This window comes from Grammomys surdaster, unplaced genomic scaffold, assembly GCF_004785775.1.
Source record: "Grammomys surdaster isolate TR1022 unplaced genomic scaffold, NIH_TR_1.0 1164, whole genome shotgun sequence".
NCBI classification, from domain to species: domain Eukaryota; kingdom Metazoa; phylum Chordata; class Mammalia; order Rodentia; family Muridae; genus Grammomys; species Grammomys surdaster.
Window position 1 is genome coordinate 359,867 of NW_021605583.1, and position 21,028 is coordinate 380,894.

General features: G+C 45.4%; 1 protein-coding gene across 1 annotated transcript in view; it reads left to right on the plus strand.

The window, feature by feature from the left end:
• Positions 1 to 21,028, plus strand: part of Dixdc1 (DIX domain containing 1) — a 64,136-nt gene that overhangs the window by 5,354 nt on the left and 37,754 nt on the right. The window contains exons 2-5 of the mRNA XM_028783817.1: positions 11,455 to 11,584; positions 15,936 to 16,061; positions 19,083 to 19,314; positions 20,460 to 20,567. Of these exons, the coding sequence (XP_028639650.1) occupies positions 11,455 to 11,584; positions 15,936 to 16,061; positions 19,083 to 19,314; positions 20,460 to 20,567 (596 nt within the window). The remainder of the gene's footprint in view (positions 1 to 11,454; positions 11,585 to 15,935; positions 16,062 to 19,082; positions 19,315 to 20,459; positions 20,568 to 21,028) is intronic.

Below are 21,028 nucleotides of genomic sequence, written 5' to 3' on the forward strand. Positions count from 1 at the left end.
CCCCCCCCCCCCAGACTCGCTGGCTTTGCCCCCACTGGCACCAGTGCCAGCTCAACAGATGCTCCCTGGCTGAACGCTCTCAGGCAGCCTTGTGTTCCCGGTGCCCTGTGATGGGCAGACCCAGCTGTGTAGCCGTGACAGGGCACCGTTTGCCAGGTGCCACTCCCCCAGGCAGTTTAGAGAGTTTGAGTGTTAGTAATACTTCATCTTCAGAGCCGGAGCTGGGCCTTGTCTGGGCTGTAGAGACCAATGGCTCAACCTCACACTTTTCTGAAGGCATTTCTGTGTTAGCCCCTAAGTTAATCCCCATTAAAGTGGCCATACACATAACCTTCATCAGCCACAGTTGGTAAGGAGGTGAATCCAGTATCAAAGTACTCAGGGTGGGCCAGACGGTCTGTTTCTAAACTAAGAGACACCCGTAGACTATAGATTGATTGACTATAGATAGATGAATTGATTCATTCTCATACATTTATTGAGCATTTACTTCGTAACGTGTAGTCACAAAGGAACAAAGACTGTTTGTGGAGCTTCTAATTAATGGAAATTTTAGGATAAGTTTATGAAATGTTATCATTCTTTTTCTATATGATCCTTTGGTCCTGAGGCCGAACATTGTTAGGAATGGCCTTGTCCATGTGAGGAAGAAGACATTTCAATCATACTTTTATTTTGACCCAACTAGCCATCAAGGACAATGAACAAAGAACATTGATTCAGCAAAGAACATTCAGAAAAGAATTCAGAAAAGAATTAATAGAAAAGAGCTGGACAGTGGTGGCCATGCCTTTAGTACCAGTGCTTGGAAGGCAGAGACAGGTAGATCTCTGAGTTTAAGACCAGCCTGGTCTACAGAGTGAGTTCTAGGACAGCTAGGGGCTACACAGAGAAACCCTGTCTCAAAAAACAAAACAAAACAAACAAACAAACAAACGAACAAAAAACCAAAAAAAATCCAACTAAATATATCATAGAAAAGAAATACAGTATTGTGGGGTTTTTTTTCCTACTGAAGTTAGCCTCATTATAACTTAACCTCGACTTTTGTATCTGAAGGACTTTCTATGGCTGTCTTTCCACATTCTGCTGCTGGGGTCTCAGTTCTAAATGGGTATCTGGTATCACTGTTAAAGTAATTTCCGTTCTCGGCGGGTCAGTTTTCTTCTGCACTGTCTCTAGCCTGTCTTGAAAGCTTGCTGCTCTCCAGGTGGCCAGCAGGGAGTCACTGACCCAAACCACTCAGATATTTCTACACTAGGAATAGTGGGTCCCATGAAGTTCCCTGGTGGAAACTACTCCCTGCTCTGGCAGCTCTAACCAAACAAATCCTCTGTAGAAACAGTCTTTGATCTTGGGCTCTTGAGGGGGATGGGGGGGGGCGGGCAAAGGCTGACTCTATAAAGTTGTTTGGGAGGAAGGGTGGATCCTAAAGAAAAACAGAAGGAAAGTTACATTTGGCAGCAAGATGGCTTCCAAGGTCAAGGGCCCCTGACCAGATGAAGATGTGGATAGAATTCTGTACACTGAGAGTTTGGACTCAGAGTTTGGCTATGTGGAGTGTCTTGGAGGAAGCTGATGGAAACGGGGATTGATGGGCCTTGTGAGACTCAAATCCTACTTAGACAGCAGAGACCACTGCTGCCTCTGTTTCTCCTTCCTCTGAGGTCTGACTTAGAGCTAGAATCAAAACTCTCTTTCTAGAATTATCCATATACTGACATCTTTTTAAAAATTATTTATTTATTTCTATGTTTATGAATGTTTTGTCTGCATATATAATATATGCCATATTATATATAATATATGCCATATATATATATATATGTACTCCATAAGTGCCTGGTGTCTGTGGAGATGAGAAGTAGGCATCAGATCTTCTGGAACTGGAGTTACAGCTGGTTGTGAGCCGACACATAAGAACTGAAAACCAAACCAGGGTCCTTTGTAAGAACAGCAAGAGTCATTGGTCTGTAATCTGTATCTCCAGCCCTGGACACGGACATCTTTATAGCTTCCCTTGGACAAATTAAAAAGTGAAACTCAAGAGAAAGTCAGGTTCTGTCCTGTCGTGGACTCAAGATGTACCAACTGCCTGGCTTGCCTTTCTTTTCTTTGTTAAACTCTGGCTGTAGGTGCCATAAACCCAACATGAACAAGAAGAACTAGGAAATAGAGTTCACTGACTCACACTCCTAGGAAAATCTGAAAAGTTAAACCATAGAGAGGGCAGGGCCACAGCAATATTTCACACTTAGCGGAGAGCAGAAGCAGAGTTGTCAGGCTTCCCAGCATGGCCTCTTCTCCATGGTGGCTTCACTCCTTCAACCACGGCTTTTCACTAGTAAACAGGACAGCCTGCTTATCATAACACTTAAGTTGTGTGTGTTTGTTTGGGTGCAAGAGAATGTGTGTATGTGTGCACCTGTGCACGAGTGTGCTTATATCTGTGCAGGTTACGGGACAGCTTCAGGGGTCATTCCTCAGGTGCCTTCCACCTTTTTAAAATAACTTTCCTTACCAGCCTGGAACTTGCCAGGTAGCCTATCCTCGCTGGCCAGGGAACTTCTAGGGACACACCTGGTCCATCTCATCTTGGCGCCTCTGGGATTACAAGCTTGTGCCACCACGCCCCAGCTCTGGGAGATCTGATACCCTCTTTTGGACTCTTTAGGTACTTCATATCTCTCTCTCTCTGTGTGTGTGTGTGTGTGTTTCTGTGTCTCACTGTGTGTCTCTCTTTGTCTCTCCCTCCATTTCTTACACACACACACACAAAATGAATCTTTTTAGTTCTCGAAGAAGTCAAGTAGAAGGGGGAGGTAGATAAATTGGAGGGAAGTTTAGGGGAGAAGAAAATGAGAGTGAGTGGTCTGTCTAGGCTCTGAACCCCACACCCGGGTTCTAACCAGAGAAGACTTTACTTTAAAACAAAAACAAAAACAAAACAAAACAAACAAACGAAAAAACCTTGGGCTGGAGAGATGGCTTGTGGTTGAGAGCACTGGGTGCTTTTCCAGAGGACTCGAGTTTGATTCCTAGCACCTACATGGTGGCTCACAACCATCTGTAACTCCAGTTCCAGGGGACCCAACACCATCTGGCTTCTGCAGGCACCAGACACTCAGGTGGTGCACAAATACACATGCAGGCAAAACACCCACAGACATGAAAGGCTATGCTTAACTAAACTGAAAATCTGGGGCTGCAAGATGGCCTACAGCCACATGGTAGGAGAGAACTGACTCCTCCAAGTTGGCCTCTGACCTCCGAGTGCAGGTTCTGGCTTGTTCACACACCCTAACTTCCCTACACATGCCCATTCAAGGACAAGTAGGTAAGGATAATATAAATGTCTTTTGTATTATTGGCTTTGGGGAGCTGAGGGTATAGCTCAGGGGTAGAGTGTTGAGTGCATTGAGACCCAGGGTTTAACCTTGGCGATGTAAAACAAACATCTAGCTTTATAAAAGAATCTTTTTTTTTTGGAGATAGGGTTTCTCTGTGTGACCCTGCCTGGCCTGGAACTTACTATGTAGACCAGGCTGGCCTTGAACTCACAAGAGATCTGCTTGCCTCTGCCTCCTAGTTGCTGGGTTTAAAGGCATGTGCCACTACTACTCGGCTATAAATGACAATGTATTAAATACTATTGTACACAAAAACAAAAGGAGGGGGAGAAGAAGACAAAGCAACTGTGGAATTTACATTATGACAGCCTCTTGCAAAAACATACAGCATTCCATCTGTTGGGGGTGGGGGGGTGCCTGTTGTTTAAACCAAGCAGCTGAGCCAAGCAGTGCTGGGCTCACACTACAGCCCCTTCTAAGACAAGCATGTTGGTGGGAAACGGGTGCTGCTGGTCCTCAAAAGTGTGACTTTGTCCTTTAAGTAGGGTTTTTAAGAGCCCGCAGCAGGCACTTGGTAGCAAAGACACACAGTGTTTCCTGCCCTTTAAGTGAGGAGTGCAGATACCTCAAGACCTCAGAGAGACTAGACCCCCAGTTCAGAGGCTGACCCCCCCCAAGTTAGATGGAAAGGGAGGAGCTGAGACCTGGAGAAGAGCTATCTGATCCCTAAGTATTGCCCCGTGCAGCTGTGAAGCTTGAACATGCTGGTTAGGTTCCACTTGGCTGACTTATACCTGCATGGTTTGTAGTAGACACCCCAAATCCAGCTATTAATTAAAAAAAAAAAGCACTGACTTAACCTAAGATTTGCTTATCCACTTTAATATGATAATATGAATATGATTCATAATATGAATCTGGGCATAATACAAAATAGCCCCAGCATCTTATTGTCTCCTCCTCCCTTGGGAGGACTTCCAGCGCCATTGTAAAGATCATCTAGACTCCCAGTCCTGCACTGTCCTTCTGCTTCAACTAACACCTCCACACCACCCCATCAGGACCACAGCTGGATCTTACTACCATGTTACCTGCACGTAAGAAACAAAACGACGACAGCAACAACAACAACTTTTTTATTTTTTTAGAGAGAGAGAGAGAAAGGGACTCAACTTTGTTGCCCAGGCTGACCTCAAGTTCACCGTGTAGCCCAGGCTAGTCTTAAACACGCAGCAGTCCTCCTGCCTCAGCCTTCTGGGTGCAGTGGTTACAGGGGTGTACTCTCACATCGGCTCTACACTGGCGTCTTGAACCCTGACACTGCTCAAACCCAGTTTCCACTACTCATTTTATTAAACTTAGTGTTTGTGTCCCATCAGCCCCTCCTCATGTCTTCCTTCCTCTCAACTTACCTGCTGCTTTCACCTCCTCTCCCTGGCTGGGACCCCGTGGCCAGTGACTTCATCTCCAGCCCCTCGTGACCCTGGTGTTCCCTGACTCCCTCCACCTCTCTATGAGCCTGTCCTTGGGTTCCCTCCGAGGCTGGTCCAGACTGCTGAGCTGAGCCATACTACAGCAAGACGCTTCACCTCGACAGGTGACTCGCTTGTCGCAGTGTGCTCTCCGTCCCTGCCTAGCACGTGGTGAAGAGGATGTCAGCGGTCTTCCTTGATCACATGCTACCTTGTATAGTGAGGTAGACCCTTGGACCAGCCCGTTTTGGCTAGTGTGTCTAGTCAGCTTACTCTTGGGAATCCCCTTTCCACCTCCTGCACTGGCCGTCATGCTCACCCAGCTTTTGGGTGGTTTGGGGTTCTGAACTCCTTCCTTATGCTTATGTAGTAAGCTGAAACGTGGTGATGGTGATTTGGTGTGCGTGGGTGTGCATGCCACAACACATGTGGCAGTCACCGGACAACTTTGTGGCATCAGTTCTTTCTTTCCACCTTCATAGGGTCTATGGATATTGAAATGAGTTCAGCAAGTGCCTTTCCCTGCTAAACTGTGTTCATCTCACTGGCCCGCCAGTGATAAGTCCCAGGTTTCTTTGTTATGGTAGAAATAATATATTCTCTGGAATAAGATGGAGTGGGTTTAAATCCTGGTTTGACTACCTATTAGTAGTGTGATCTTAAACATGTTCCCCATATGAAAATGGCCTTAAATAGTAATGATTCTATTGATTGGATTGTGTCTTGGTTTGCTCTCTATCACCGTAAAAAAACACCACAACTAAAAGCAGTGTTGTGGGGGAGGGTTTATTTAGCTTATACTAAATCATCAAGAAAAGTCAGGATCTGAAGCAGCGCCCACGGAGGAGCTCTGCCTGGCAGCACGCTGCTCGTGGCTCACCCAGCATGCTTTCTTCTGCCATCCAGGACCATGTTCCTGGGCAGCATCACCACCAGTGGCCTGGGCCCTTCCTCATCAGTCACGAATCAAGAAAACTCTGTGCAGATTTGCCTACAGGCAATTTGATGGAGACATTTTCTCAATTGATGGTCTCTTCCCAGATATCAAGTTGAGGGGGGAAAACAACCTAACCAGGACAGGTCTGCTGGCTGAAGGAGATAATGCATGTTCCCCCTTCCTCCCCCTCCTCCTTCCCCTTCCTTTCTCTCTCTTAGGAGCCCTCACTCCCCACTCCTTTTCACACCAGGTAACTTCTCACAGTTTGCCTCACTCACTCTATGAGATGCACAGGATTTGGAATGAGCACTGAATTCAAGTCTCTGATCTGCCTCTGGCCAGCCCCACGACTGTAGCTGTACTGTTACTTGTGACCTCAGTTCTCACATCCATCCAGTAGGAATGATGGTTCCTTGCAGGATCAGTGCGTGCAAGGTGGTGAAGGCCTGGAAGTCTGTGGCCAAGTATTTACCACAGCACCTGGCGTGTAGCGAGTGCTCACTGGAAGGCGGTCATTTGCACGGTTATGGTTTTACTTGCAGACGTGCGTAGGTACTTCTTAATCTGTGTCTTCAATGCAACACCCGTGTCCTGTGCTCTGAGTACGTATTTTGTCAGTTGGCTGGAGAACATCCCCACCGTGGGTTCCTACAAATAGTTCAGACTGTGCCCAGAACTTAACCCGCTGTTCCTTCTCAGTGTCACCATCGTCCCTGACAGTGTTGCCCGTCAGCCTGTCCTCAGGCATTGCTGTCTGGGCCCTTCCTTTATTTACTTGCATATGTTTTTGTTTTGTTTTTTTGTTTGTTTTTTTTTTGTTTTATGTTTTTTGTCAAAAACCTACAACCTGAATTTCATCATGAGAAAACCAGGAAAAATAATTAAAGGTCCATGAAGTGGCACAGGGCTTTGATCCTGGGACCCACGTGGGTTTTTGTTTGTTTGTTTGTTTGTTTTTGTTTGTTTTTTTTTAAATAACCCTCAAAGGCAGTCTGCAGATTATGTTAATGGCAGTTTCATATTTTGATCACTGTGCTGTGGTTCTCTAGTGGTGACCTGGGCAAGAGTACAGATGATGAATTTGTATAGTTAAACTTTTTTTTTTTGTTTTTTAAAGACAGGATGTCATAGTCAAGGCTAGCTTCAGCCTTGCTGCAGAGCGAATGGCCTTAAACTTCTGGTCCTTCTGCCGGAAGGGGATTACAGGTACATCATCACCATGCCCACTTTATGTAGCGCTGGGCATGGAACCCAGAGCCTTCTGCATGGAAGGCAAACTGACTCCCCATGAAACCACATCCCCAGCCCACATTTATCTTTTCATAAGCCAGAAATTACTTCACAGTGAAAAATTATTAAATTAAAAAAAATTATCTTTAAGGATTTTGAATGACCCATCAGTGTGAACCAATGGTGTGGTTTGGTGGGAACAAGGGAAGAAAGACAAAAGAATAGAATAAAAAACAGAGAAATGATTGGGTGAGCTTCACCTGTCCTTTATACACAAGGCATTGTAGCAAGTGTGTAGTGTTAGGATCTCAGAGACCTTTAGGCCAGAAGCATAATAATCCCCATAAACTGCAGAGACTCTTTGGCACTGAACTACATTCCAGCCCTTCCTCATCTTGTCATGGATCTGGAGAGGGGACCAATGGTCTGAATTGCTATTTGTCACACTTAAATGCGCATACAGATATCAGGGGATCCCATTAAAACCCAAGCTGGGAGATACCAAGACACTACTTTTCCAGTGGATTCCCACAGGATGCCATTATGGCTGGTCTGAACCACACTGAGCCACTTAGTGTAGAAGAATAGTGCACAAGAGACCCAGGCATCACCTGTGGGAGGGGTGCTTTAGACTAAATAGCATCCTTCGAGGCTCACCAGAATCACTTACAGCTCAGAGATTCGTTAATTTAGGAGTGGAATCTCATATTCATGTTTCACTATCTGGGTGGCATTGAATGGGTTATGGCACCTTATTCTGAGGCTCAGGCTTTAGTCTTCATTGTAAATAGAACATCTAAGTCAAGCAGAATAACAGGAGAGAAAGATGTGCGAAGGGAACTAGCATAGCTTTTGGTCCAGAATAGACTTCCTGAAAAGTGATGACCCTACCATTCAGGCTGTGGATCCCCATTTGTTGGGAGACCCCAGCAGGGGTTAATGTGTAGGAGAAGTAGTCTGGAACCCCTGATCACTTTTCCATCCAAGACATTTTGCTTCTTTGCAGCCAAGATAAGGCTATGGTTACTTAAGAATCATCTTGTCCTATTGAAAAATCACCTCACAATGGGCTTAGGGATGGGTCTGATGAAACGGGACAGATGTTTCTCTCAGGAAGCAAATATTTGTGAGCACTAGGTACTTAAGAGACTAGTCACTGTGAGCTGTTGTGACTCCCTGCAGAAATTGTATTTCACACTCAGGACTATTGAGTTCACGCTTTGCCTCCTTTGCTCCTTAACCTCTTGGCCTTCATGCTCGACTAATGCTGTCTCAGCACCCTGTGCAACCCCCTATAGCACGTGCCTCTTTCAGCAAGTGAGTTCGTACGCAGATGCGTGCATGTGTGTGTGTGTGTGTGTGCAGGTGTGTGTGCTGGTGTTTGTGTCATAATAAATAAATGTGTATGATAAATGTGGTGTTGTGTATATGTAAAGGTGTGTGTGTAGATATATATGTGAAAGTTTGTGCAGGTGTGTATATAGTGCTGTGTGTTTGGATGTTGTGTTTGTGCAGTGTGTGTGTGTATGTGTGTGTGTGTGTGTCAGAGGATGATGTTGGGATGCCTTCTCTGGTCACACTGTTATTTTTTCAGACAGGCTCTGTGACTGAGCCTGGAGTTTTAGAAGACTGTGTGGCCAGTGAGCGCCTGTGATTTGTCTGTCTTCACGCCCAGTGCTGGGGTTTTAGGTGTGCACCACCCACTGTGTCTAGTTTTCTATGTGGGCGCTCAGGATCCAAATCAGGTTCTTATACTTGCAAACTGTGTAGAGGTCTGAGGTCTTTGTTTGTTGTCCCATGGCTTGCTCTCAAATTATTGGTGAAGCAGTTGAATGACAAAGACACATTGAGTCTGAGGTATGTGAGAGGTCAGGGAAGGTTTTTGTGAGAAAGTAGTGCTTGAGTTGAGACTTTAAGAAGCATCTGCAGGCAGGGAGGTACAGTGGTGAGAAAGTGGGGTGCATTTGGGGAACTGTGTGTGGTCTGGACAGACTGAGGCATGACGGGGACATGGAGGAATAGAGGGTGATCCCACATGTCCCAAGGTCTACTCATATTGCACACCCAAAGTACCTCGTAAAGCAAACCAGACAGGCCTACTGTAGGGCAGCTAAGAAATGGGACTTATCTTCAGGATAATAGAAGACCAACAAAGAATTTTAAGCAGGAACGCGTGGAGGGTGAGTTAAGGGTGGTTGCTATCATAGACAGAGAAGTTTAGCCAAGTGTGGTGGCTAGCTCCATAATTCCAGTACTTGGAAGGCAGAGGCAGAGGATCTCTAAAAGTTCTAGGCCAGCCTGGTCTATGTGATGAGTTCCATTCCGACCAGGACTATATCGTGAGACATTATTGTCAAAAAAAAATTTTAAATGAAAAAAATATAGGGAAAATGATTAGGAGTTCGGTGGTTTTGTTCTGAGACAGGAGCCCATGTACCTCAGGCTAGCCTCAAGCTGGCTCTATCTCCCAAAACTTGGGATTATAGATATGCCCCACCTTCCCCATTAGGAGTTTTACCCCTCGGTGTTACTCTTATGCCCTGTCTGCTCTTATCTTCTTTCCCTTAAACCACAGCATTCACTCCAGAGATGCCCTTGACCTGGCTGCCTCAGGCAGTACCTTGGAACACTATGTATCAACTGCTTTCTGGGGATGGGTGTCTGACTCATGTTCTGCAGTGAGTAGATAGCAAGGGGCCTCTGTGAATGAACGGGCAGGGTCTTCTGGATTTGAAACTGGACATACTACGTCCTAGTTCTGGGCACATTGGGGGAAGTTCTGTCACTTCTACAAATGTAACCCATAAAAATGGAAATAATACTGGCTTTATGGTGATTTTGGTTTTTTGTTTACACACACACACACACACACACACACACGCACACTTTTTTTTTTGATGGGGATCAAATTAGCTGATGCTGGCAACAATAATAATGACCAGGATTGGCAAGATGTCTCAGTGGGCAAGGGTGCTTGCTGGCAAGTCTAACGTCCTAAATTCAATCCCCAAGCCCCACATGGTGGAAGTAGAGCACCAACTGTTACTAGTCATCTTCTGACCTCCACACTTGCATCTCATAATGCGCACAAGCACATGCACAAGCACACACACACACACACACACACACACAAATGAAGAAAATGTAAAAACAATCAACCCTTTGATAAGCATCAGTTTTCACTAAGAACACCAGAATTAGTAATCAAATTAGAACACCAGAAACAGGACTGTAGCTATTGCTCAAGGGTAAATCCCTTGGCTAGCACACACCCGACCTTAGATTCAATCCCTTGTACCACAAAAACAGAACACACCGCCAGAAATGGTGTTTAATTCGAGGCAGGTTCTCAGGAAATGTTAGCTCTCTCCTCCCAATTCCTGCTGCCCACGGCAGATCCTATAGTGTCAGTAGCTGATGGATCATCGCCTTAGTGCTCTCTTCCAATGACGATGTCCAAAAACCAGCAGAGAAACTAACAAGATTTCATTTGAGCCCCGGAATTAGCCAGTAATAATTTCCAGCAGCATCTTTTCACCAAGGAAGTGCTTGAGACTTAGAAATCAACTGTATTTTAACCAAATTATAATTTCATATAATTAGTCCTTGAACTTAATTTTTAGTTTTAAGATCTTGGGATGTTACAGCAACAAAACATCTGCCTTCTGGACTGTGATATTATTCGTGTGTGCTTAAGATTTCAACGCCTAAACATCCAGAGTACAAGTTCTGTTAAATGGAAAATGGAATCTGTAGGGTGTGAAGGCTTGGGAAGCATTCCTAAGATGTCCCAACCTGGACATCTCATTGGTAGTACAGCGTCCCAACCTTGTATGAAGTAAAGGAAAACTCCCTCTGTCCTCAGAGCTCCTGTTCTCTTCATGGTTCCTCTTTTCTTCTCTGCACTAGTCTTACGTAATCAGATTGTCTTTGTCAATATAAAACACAGATTAAAACTAATTCTTTAGCAATCCTAGGATTATGGGCTCAGGAGGCGTTGAGTGTGGGATGAGCAAACCTTTGTCGTCCTGAGGAAAGCAGCTGTGGGAGGCAGTGCTGTGCTTGGAACCTGCCGTGTCTGGTTCCACACGATCAATGAATGGGGTGTCAGGGTCCGTTCCATAAAGTCCATGAGGAGCTGCGGTGGGCTGCCGGCAGCAGTGACTGAACCTGAATCCTGGCTAAGCAGAGCACGGGAGGCAGCAGTGACAACCTAGGAACTCTGGTCTCTCTATCTGTGTCTGCAGTGTTGAATAAGTCAGAGGTCAGCTTATCCCTGGGTGTTAACCTAAAGCTAGGGATTTTGGAATGCGCTCTGGGCCTGATCTGATATCTTAAGGCCTTTCTCTGCTTCCCGATAGAGATTTCGCCTTGTACTTCAGCATCTCAAGCTGTTTTGCAGTGACAGGCTAGGGGATAAGACTGATAAGCCATCTTTCCCTCATCTCCACCTTTTATTTTCCAGCAACAGCTACAGGCCTACGTGGCCTGGGTGAATGCCCAGCTGAAGAAGAGGCCGTCCGTGAAGCCTGTGCAGGACCTGCGACAGGATCTCCGAGATGGAGTGATCCTGGCCTATCTCATCGAGATTGTTGGTCAGTTGGCCTTGGACTCTGATGCTAGTGTAGACGAGAACTGACTTCTTTCTTCTCCATACGCCCTTCAAAGCAGGTTGTTCCTTCTTTAGAATACATGACAATGGAGTCGGGAAAACCTAAAGTACTTGCCTCGGTTAATTTAGATGTTGGTCAATAACCGTTGTGTGTCAGGCACTGTATTGTATAGGAAGATGTTAATTCTGCTGGTGCCCTCAGGGGTTCCCAGTCCAATTGGAAGGGCTGGAAAGTGAAGTCCGTTTTATTACTGTCCTTAGTGTTCTGATGGGGGAAGCAGAGGAGGAGACATAGACGAGATGCCCTCCTTAGTCCTCGGGCTCAGGAGTGGCAGACCGGAAGAATGAGTGTCTGAATAGGGGAGGACAGCTTCCAGAAGAGCTGCCGTCTGAATTAAAAACCAGAATGGGAGGGCTGGAGAGTTGGCTCAGCCACTGAGGACACAGACTGCTGTAGCAGAGGACCTGGGTTTAATTCCCAGCACCCATGGGGTAGCTCACAACCATCTGTAACTCCTCCAGTCACAAGGGAACCAGCACTTTGTTCTGCATAAATATACATGCAGGCACAACACTCATACACAACACACACAGAGAGGGAGGAGGGAGAGAGAGAGAGAGAGAGAGAGAGAGAGAGAGAGAGAGAGAGAGAGAGACAGAGAATTCAGGCCAAGAGAAAATGTCACTAGCAAAAGGACTCATCTCCATGACATTTGGACCCACGTATTGAAGGGGTCTGCCCTTCACTTCTGGGGGCTGTTCTTGTCAGGCCCTGTAGCATTACGCTCCTGATGTTTTTCCATAGCTTTGCTATGGTTTCCCTCATTAGCCATGGTATAGACTGAGCTATTGAAGAGAATGATACACTGTATTTTGCTTTTATGGTTCCATAAACTCTACCCAAGTACACAGAATAAGTTCTCTAACATTTATTATTGGTCAGTTGATGTAGCTTAGCGTCCCAGAGGTCTGTGGTGTGGAAGAAGTTGGTTTGCGACAGACAGCCTATCTGGGAATACTTTCTTGGAGACAGCTCACGATGGAGTATTCATGTGGCAGTAGTAACTGCAGCTGCTAGGATGGAATGCTTTCTATCTTGTGTGAGTTTATTTGGTCATCACACCCTTAGGAAGTGGGCATTATTATTCCTGTTTTCAGGAAACAAAAGGGAAGATATAAATAAATAAGTAAATAAATAAATAAATAAATAGATACTTAATATTTATGTGTCAAAAAAATAGCCAATTGTGCTATTTGATTTATTTGTGATGTGGGTTTGAGTCCAGGCTGAGTATCCCTCACTCAAAATCCTTGGACCAAAAATGCTTCAGATTATGGATTTAAAAAAACGAGTTGAGCACTTACAAGTAAGCATTATGGAAAATCCAAATGCCCCCAAAGCAGCAGTTTTTTGAGCAACAGTGTAATGCTTAACACTTGGTAGTAAAGATCTCTGGCTGCTCTTCCAGAGGCCCAGGGTTTGAGTCCCATGGTCCTCTGGAACTCAACATGGTAAGACACAGGCCACCTCTAACTCTGGTTCCTGGGACTTGGATGCCCTCTTCTGGCCTCCCTCGGCACTGAGCATGCATAGACCCACATACGCCCATATGCATAAAATAGTAATGATGTTTCATATTTTGGAGTGTTTGTGCGTTTGATCTTGTAGGTGATGAATGATCAACCCATACTGTTTTACTGATGGTTTACGAGGCTCAGCAACTTCACAGGTTCACATAACTTCAAGTATCCAGGTAGAGATGCAAACCTAGCTCTGTTTTAATTCCAGAGTCCTAGCTAGAAAGATGCGTGGCTATTAAGAGTGTATACGTTGAGTCTGCAGAGGCCCTGAGTCTGCCTCCCACCACACACAATCTTCTGTAACTCCAGCTTCTGGTCATCCCTCTTGTGGACTCCAAGGTCACCTGCACTTGTGTATACACACACACACATACACACACGCACACACGCACACATATGCACATAACTGAAAATAAAATAAAAAAAGAATCTCAAAGTCTATTTTAAACATCTTCTTTTTCCTTTGTTTAGATAGGTTACATGTGGACAGGCAGGAAATCTAGGCACAAAAGGATTAAGATCAAAAGCTCTTCTGCCCGTATTTCTTTAACAGATACTGTATTAATGTAAACTTGCCTTGTTTCCATGACAAAAGCAACTTAAAGAAGGAAGGGTTTACTTTGGATGACAGTTTGAAGAGAAGTCTAGGGTAATGGGGCTTTGAGGCAGCTGGTCAAGTTACTGCCACATCCAGAGGAGAGAACATTGAATGCTGGGCTCAGCTCACTCGTGTGTCCAGGGCCCACACCCAGGGGATGGTGCTGCCCATCTAGGGGGTTCTTTCCACCTCAGTTTACTTAACTAAGATATCCTCTCCCAGACATGGCCAGAGAGGCTAGCCTAATGTAAATAGTTCCTCAACGGAGAGACCTGTCTCCTAGGTGATTCTATATCTTGTCACATTGATAGATAATCAATGTTAGCCACCACAGTTACCCATCCTCCATCCTGGCAGCCAGGGTTATTTCCAGAGGCAATCCACAAACCTGGAAGCAGTATCAGTATGTGTTTTCATTTTTCCAAGATCCAGGTTTTAACCAGCCTGAAATAACCTCAACAGGGCTGAGGAGACAGTTCAGTTATGGTTCATGTGCAAGCATGAGGTTTGGAGTTTGAATCCCCAGTGCTCATGTTTAAAAGGCCATGCATGGTCACAAGAGTACCTATAACTCCAGCACTTGGTGGGTGGAGGCAGGAGGATCACTGTGCTTGCTGACTGCCACCATAGTCCAGGTAAACAAAAAACCAAAACCTGTCTCAAGAGGATGAAGAATATAGTGACAGAGCAAGATAGCAGCTTCTTCCATATGCACAGCCATGCACACCTATGTGTGCACACACGACACACCTCATGTACACGCACATATACATAAGAAAAGAGAAAACCTCATGTTCTCTCCCCAGTTTTGCGTAGTCTTTCACTCTTCCCTGAGTTTTAGACATACCCACAGTGTCCTGTTCACCAGCATTGCTCAAATGTCTTAGCTACAGCCAATCGGCATGTTTTATTTCCTCACCCATACCATGCTCCTTATTTCCTTACCCTCCCTGCCCACCCACACATTCTGTCTCTGTCCAGGAGCGCCTCATGCTACCCTTCTCTCACTTGTCAAGCAGAGCACTTAGGAGGCTTTCCCAGGGAACGTCCTCCCTCCTGTACCACAGCCGGTTCTTAACATGTGCCCTCCATTTTGTATACAAAATATACTCAGCATCTGACTTGTGGCCAGCCGCTCTCTTCCACCTAAACCCCAGCCATCCTTACCCCGTGCCTTGACTTTGTTGACTATTGTTCCCAAGAGTGTCTCTGCTTTGTTCTCTTTATGATCCATATCTGTACACAGTCAACTTTGGAAAACACAAACTAGAGAGTGTCACTACCCTGTCTGGAAGTCCTCGATGGCTTTCCATTACCCGTAGAAGAAACCTCAGGGTGTTCCTGTGGTCCACAAAGCCCTGAGTGACCCGCCTTGCTTATCTCTGTGGCCTTTCCTGGGTCTTGGCTCTAATAACTCCACTCTAGTTCACATTTGATCTTTCCTTTTTCATATGAGACAGAGTCGCATGTAGCCCAGGCTGGCCTAGAACTTGCTGTATAGCCATGACTGACTTTGATTAACCTGATTTGCTTCCTGATCCTTTTGCCTAAGCCACCCTACTGCTGAGGTGCTGCTGTATTTCATGCCTAGCTAGCCATAATGTCTTTTTGCCTCTCAGATAGTCTGAGCTCATCTTGTTTTGGGGTTTGCGTTTATGGCTCTTCAGCCTGGCATGTGCCCTTCTAAAATATAAATATGTCTTAATCAGATTTTGCAACACTGTATTATCAGAAAGGTCCTGATTGCTATTTTTTCTTAGCCTTTATTCTTCCCCAAAATTATATTAAACATTGGCTTACTACATTGCATATATAAACTGGGAGGGAGAGACTCTGTTCACCTTATTCCCTGCTTTCTGTAGTGCCCAGAACAGTGTTTGGCACAGTGAGTACTTGTGAATATTTAATGTATTAATCAGTGTACACAGATAACCTCACTATGGGCTTCCGTTTGAAAGACTGAAGTGTTCTGAATGGCTTTCATTTTTCTCTTCTCCAGCCGATTCCCCTGGAGCACACACCAGGACTTAACCCACTCATTTGTTAATAGAGAATTTTAGTGTTTGCATCCCCAGCCTTGTGCCTGGCTGTTAGGAAATTGTGTTAATGTTCTTCCTTCTAACGTTACCTGTTGTTGTTTTTCTTCTTCTCACAGCAGGAGAAAAACTGAGTGGAGTGCAGTTGCGTCCCAGTAACCAACAAGAGATGAAGAGTAACGTGGAGAGGGTGCTACAGTTTGTGGCTTCCAAAAAGATTCGGATGCATCAGACGTCAGCTAAAGGTTAGTTAGCGCCTCGTCCTGGGGAAAAACTCAGATTCTAGAGGAGAGCTCCCTTGGCCGCGTGGCCCTGGCCAGCAGTTCTGAGGAGACTGGACTAGGATTGGCCATGGCATTGTATCATTTTTCTATGAAGACAGTGATGGAGTACTGAAATCCCAGGGCTGCAGAGATCTGGCTAGAGGGGCAATCTCTCCACTAATTTGAATTGAATATAGGTCTGCTTGAATGTGTGTGGGGAAATTAATGGTATAAGAATAAATGACAAAGTTAAGATATTCATTTTGGAATGTCTCATTTAAATGATCAAGGATGAAGACAGATTGCATTTTTTGAGTTCTTTGGGTTTTATGATCAAGCACTTTTTTTTTTTTTTTTTTTTTTTTTGGTTTTTTGAGACAGGGTTTCTCTGTGTAGTCCTGGTTGACCTGGAACTCACTCTGTAGACCAGGCTGGCCTCGAACTCAGAAATCCGCCCGCCTCTGCCTCCCAAGTGCTGGGATTAAAGGCGTGCGCCACCACCACCCGGCATGATCAAGCACTATTACAAACCACTATAACTTATGCTTTTCCATTCAGTTTCCTAGAAGAAACTATCTTATTTCATCTCTTGTTTTTCCTTCTTTTTCTTTATTTTCTGAGCTAGGGTCTTATGTAGCCCAGACTGGTCTTGAAACTGTGATGTAGCCAAGGATGAGCTTGAACTCATGATCCTCCAGCTTCTACCTCCTCAGTGCTTAGGTTATAGAACTACACCATCACCCAGCTCTATGCAGGATACCATCACCCAGCTATGCTGGACACCATCACCCAGCTATGCTAGACACTGGACCCAGAGCTTTGTGAGTGCTAGACAACCTGGATCAACTGAGACACATCTCTAATCCTTTCCAGCCTCTGTGTGTGTGTGTGTGTGTGTGTGTGTGTGTGTGTGTACATATATTTTAGCATATATATCACATTTTTTTTTTTCAAGACAGGGTCCCACTGTGGCTGGCCTGAAATTTGCTGTATCTTAGGTTTTCCTCAAATTAAGTGTTTCTCCTGCCTCTGTTATTTTACATTCTGGGATTAGAGATATGTACCACATTTAGCTTAAAAAGAAATTATTTTATAGCTTTTTTCCCCTTTCCCTTTCTATGAGACCATTCCATGCAGACAACAGCGGCCCTGCAGCCTTTATTTATGTAGTCTTCTGTAGTGGCATGACCTTTGCCCATGCTATAAGGAAGCACCCCGGTAGGGATCCTTAGAAAGCAGAGCCTCCTTCTTTTGATGCTTTTTCTAGAACTGACTAGATCTGGTTCTGTTCAGCACCAGCTTCTTGGTCTGCTGTCTGTAGGTTGGTTTGTTGAGCATGGGGGTGGGAGGAAACCCTTTCATGTTGGATTATTGGTGTTCTGTGTGTTTGAAGTTTCTCAGGTGAGCAAACAGTAACCATTAAGAGCATCTGGTAGAAAACATCAAATAATCCTTTGCATGCTTTGTCCATTTGGAAGGCTATAAAGCCAACCAATGGAATTGTATTCATTTCCTCGTATTAACTTTAACCACAACTTCTCAGAGTGTGTGTGTGTGTGTGTGTGCGCATGTGTGTGTGTGTGTGTGCGCGCATGTGTGTGTTCTTTCCTCTTTGTTTCTAGGGCAGCAAGCAGAGTGTAGTGATAGTTTTGATCCAGTCCCCATGTGGAGTGGGCTTAGGGATCTGGCCCAGTAAAGTGGGCTATTTTAAGGGAAGGCTCCACTCAGGGCCTCATTGTCTTTTACCTGAAGAAGCTCAGTGTTCCCTAATCAGTCCTGCTGCCTCGGTTTCTTCTCCCTCTAGCTTCCCATGCCACAGCTGGAGTGAACCAAGAGCATATATCTTGTGCTACCTACCACTGTGCATCTGGAAGTCATGTGGAGGAAACCCAGCACCGTTCCTATAGCTTCCCTGGTCCCACAGGACCCACTCTTTCATGCCTCCCTTTTCTCAGCGTTCCCTTCTCCTGCTGAGCTCTGGGGCTTGCACCACAGCGAACTCTCTCACATTCTCCACCACAGTGCTAGACTATAGACATATAACACATGCCATATAAGTGCTTAAAAGGTTTCCAAAGCCACACTTGAAATCCCAAGGACTGAAAGTAATATTAATAATATATTTTACCTAGCCCACTGTGCCCATAATATGATCACTTTACAGTGAAGTCAATACTGAGATACTTTACATTTTATTTTATTTATGTTTATATGTATAGGAATTTTTGCTTGCATGTATATCTGGGCACTGTGTGTGTGCCTAGTGCTCTCAGAGGCCAGAAGATACATCAGATACCCCATGACTAGAGTTGCAGATGGTTATGAGCTGCCATGTGGGTACTGGGAATTGAACCTGGGTCCTCTGGAAAGAGTACCCAGTACTCTTAACCACTGAGCCATCTCTCCAGCCCCACATCCTATTTTTATACTGTCTGAGATCTTTTGCATTCCCGTGTGTGTGTGTGTGTGTGTGTGTGTGTGTGTGTGTACATGTGTGTATGTGTAAGACATTTACTTAATATCTAATTATAGTACTTACTTAAGGCATATTTCAGTTCAGAGTAGTAGCATGTAAGTGCTCATAGCCACATGCGGCCCTTAGCTCTTCTAACAGACGACATCACCCTATCATACTGATCTCTGGAGCTTTGGGTGCACCTTTCCCTGGATTGTTCTTATTCCTCTCCTACTAGCTAATAAAGCGTCACCCCACACAGCCTCAATCGAGGACTCACTTCCGCTAGCAGTGCATCCTTGATACCTCTAAGGTAACGAACGCCCCACAACCTCCTGAAGACCCCCTGTACCTCTCTTATCTAACCATTTTATTATGATTCTTCACTGTAGCTGCTTCTAAACCTTCTGTGTCCCTCGTTGAACACTGCTGTATGATAATGGAGACCGTGTGCCCGGTTTACTGCAGTACCAGAGATATATATTAAATGCATCCGTCCACAGCCCTTGACTCCCTCTCAGCACCTTTTGATCTGTCTTATGCTTTAGATATTGTGGACGGAAACCTGAAGTCCATCATGAGGCTGGTCCTTGCCTTGGCAGCGCATTTTAAACCCGGCTCTAGCAGGACAGTGAGCCAGGGGCGAGACTCCAAAGCCCCTGTACAGAATCACCAACCACACTGTGCCACCGCTGTGGCCCAAGGAGCGGCTGCTGCTCTGGCTGATGTGTGCCATGACATGTCACGGTCAGGACGGGATGTCTTCCGATACAGACAGAGGTAAAAAACTGGGGAAGGCGAACTGGTTCCTCTCTCTGGTATTTCTTTGCTTAGATAATTACAGTGCAAGTCGGTGGAAATATCAACTAAACAGCCCCACACTGCAGAAAGGATAACGGAGTGAAGGTTTGGGAGAGAAATCTTAGTGAGAAGAGCTTGGCCTTTTTTGGTGATACTGGCTAGTGAACCTAGAGCCCTTCTGAATGCTGAACAAGCACTCTACTCGTATGTCATATCCTCAGCCCTCTGACTCCTATGTCATATCCTCAGCCCTCTGACTTCTATGTCATATCCTCAGCCCTCTGACTCCTATGTCATATCCTCAGCCCTCTGATGTCTTATTTTGAGACAGAGTCCCATTAAGTTGTCCAGTCTGGCCATGAACTCACTCTGTAGTTCAGTCAGGCTCCTGCTGTCTAAACTTCAAGAATAGCAAGGATTACAGGCTCACAGCAGCAAGCCATGCTAAGCCTTTTCTTTTGAGCTGTTTATTTTGCAGCTAGCAGAATGTAAGGAACCATGTATGGAAATTTGCTCTCAGGCTGAAAATTTAAATATATGTGTTTGGCACAGTGTGTTTTCTTCACTGGGAGATATGTATTCCATCTTGGGGAGGTTGTGTCCTGGAATATATCCACAAGGCAAGACTGCCTTGAAACTTCATGGTAGGAAGTGCTTTGAGGGTTGTGTAGTTGCTAAAGGAGAACATGACCCTAAGGTGTCACAGACAATGCCTTCACTACTAGGTTTTAAATTACTTAGAAGAAGGTGGGGGGGGGTTGTTTGTTTTAAATTGTTCACCTTCTAAATGTATATATATTCCTGTGTGAGCATGTGTATGTGCGTGCGTGCGTGCGTGCGTTCGTGTGTGTGTGTGTGTGTGTGTGTGTGTGTGTGTGTGTGTGTGATTGTAGACAGGATCTTGCTGTGTAGCCCAGGCTGGTCTCAAACTCCTGATCCTCCTGCCTCTGCCTCCTGATGCTGGAATGACAGGCGTGTGCCAGGCTTCCTGGCTTCCATTTTCATCTTCTTGCCTGCACTGCACAGTGAGTGGCAGGACATCTGTACTTCCTGCAGAGCTGACCTGAACTGCAGGGCTAACACTGTCCTCTTTTCTGGTCCCCACCCCACCCCCATACCTCTAGAAATGCCAGCATGGATGAGGAGATTGAGAACCCATACTGGAGTGTGCGGGCACTTGTGCAGCAATATGAAGGTCAACAGAAGTCCCCGTCTGAGTCTAGCTGCTCCAGGTAATCGTGACTGCCATTCTTTACCTTTAGAGTCTTGGCAGAAAGCTGCACTCTTTGGGGAGTCTGAGCTTCAAGTACCAAGACCAAAAGCAAGAAGGCACCTGTGGGGTTGATTGCCATATCCCTCTAGGCTTGGGCCCAAAAAACTGACTTGGATAGTGAGGGAGTGAAGAAAGGACAGACACCAAAAAGTTGGGTCAGGTGGGGTGTGTGCACTCTAATGGAGTGGCACCACCTATTACATGCAGCCTGGAATCCCCCAGGGTATTTATTAGGAACAGCATAGAGGGGAAGCATGAGCTAGTCTTTGTTGGTCTCTAAGTGAACAGTCTCAGGCTGTAATCATCCAGCATCCAAGACTTTCTAGTTTTTGTACACACTGGTCAATCATTAGTAAATATTCATACTTGCCCACTGTCAACATTTGCACTCACACCAGAGGAAGGCTTTGCCAAGTTCCC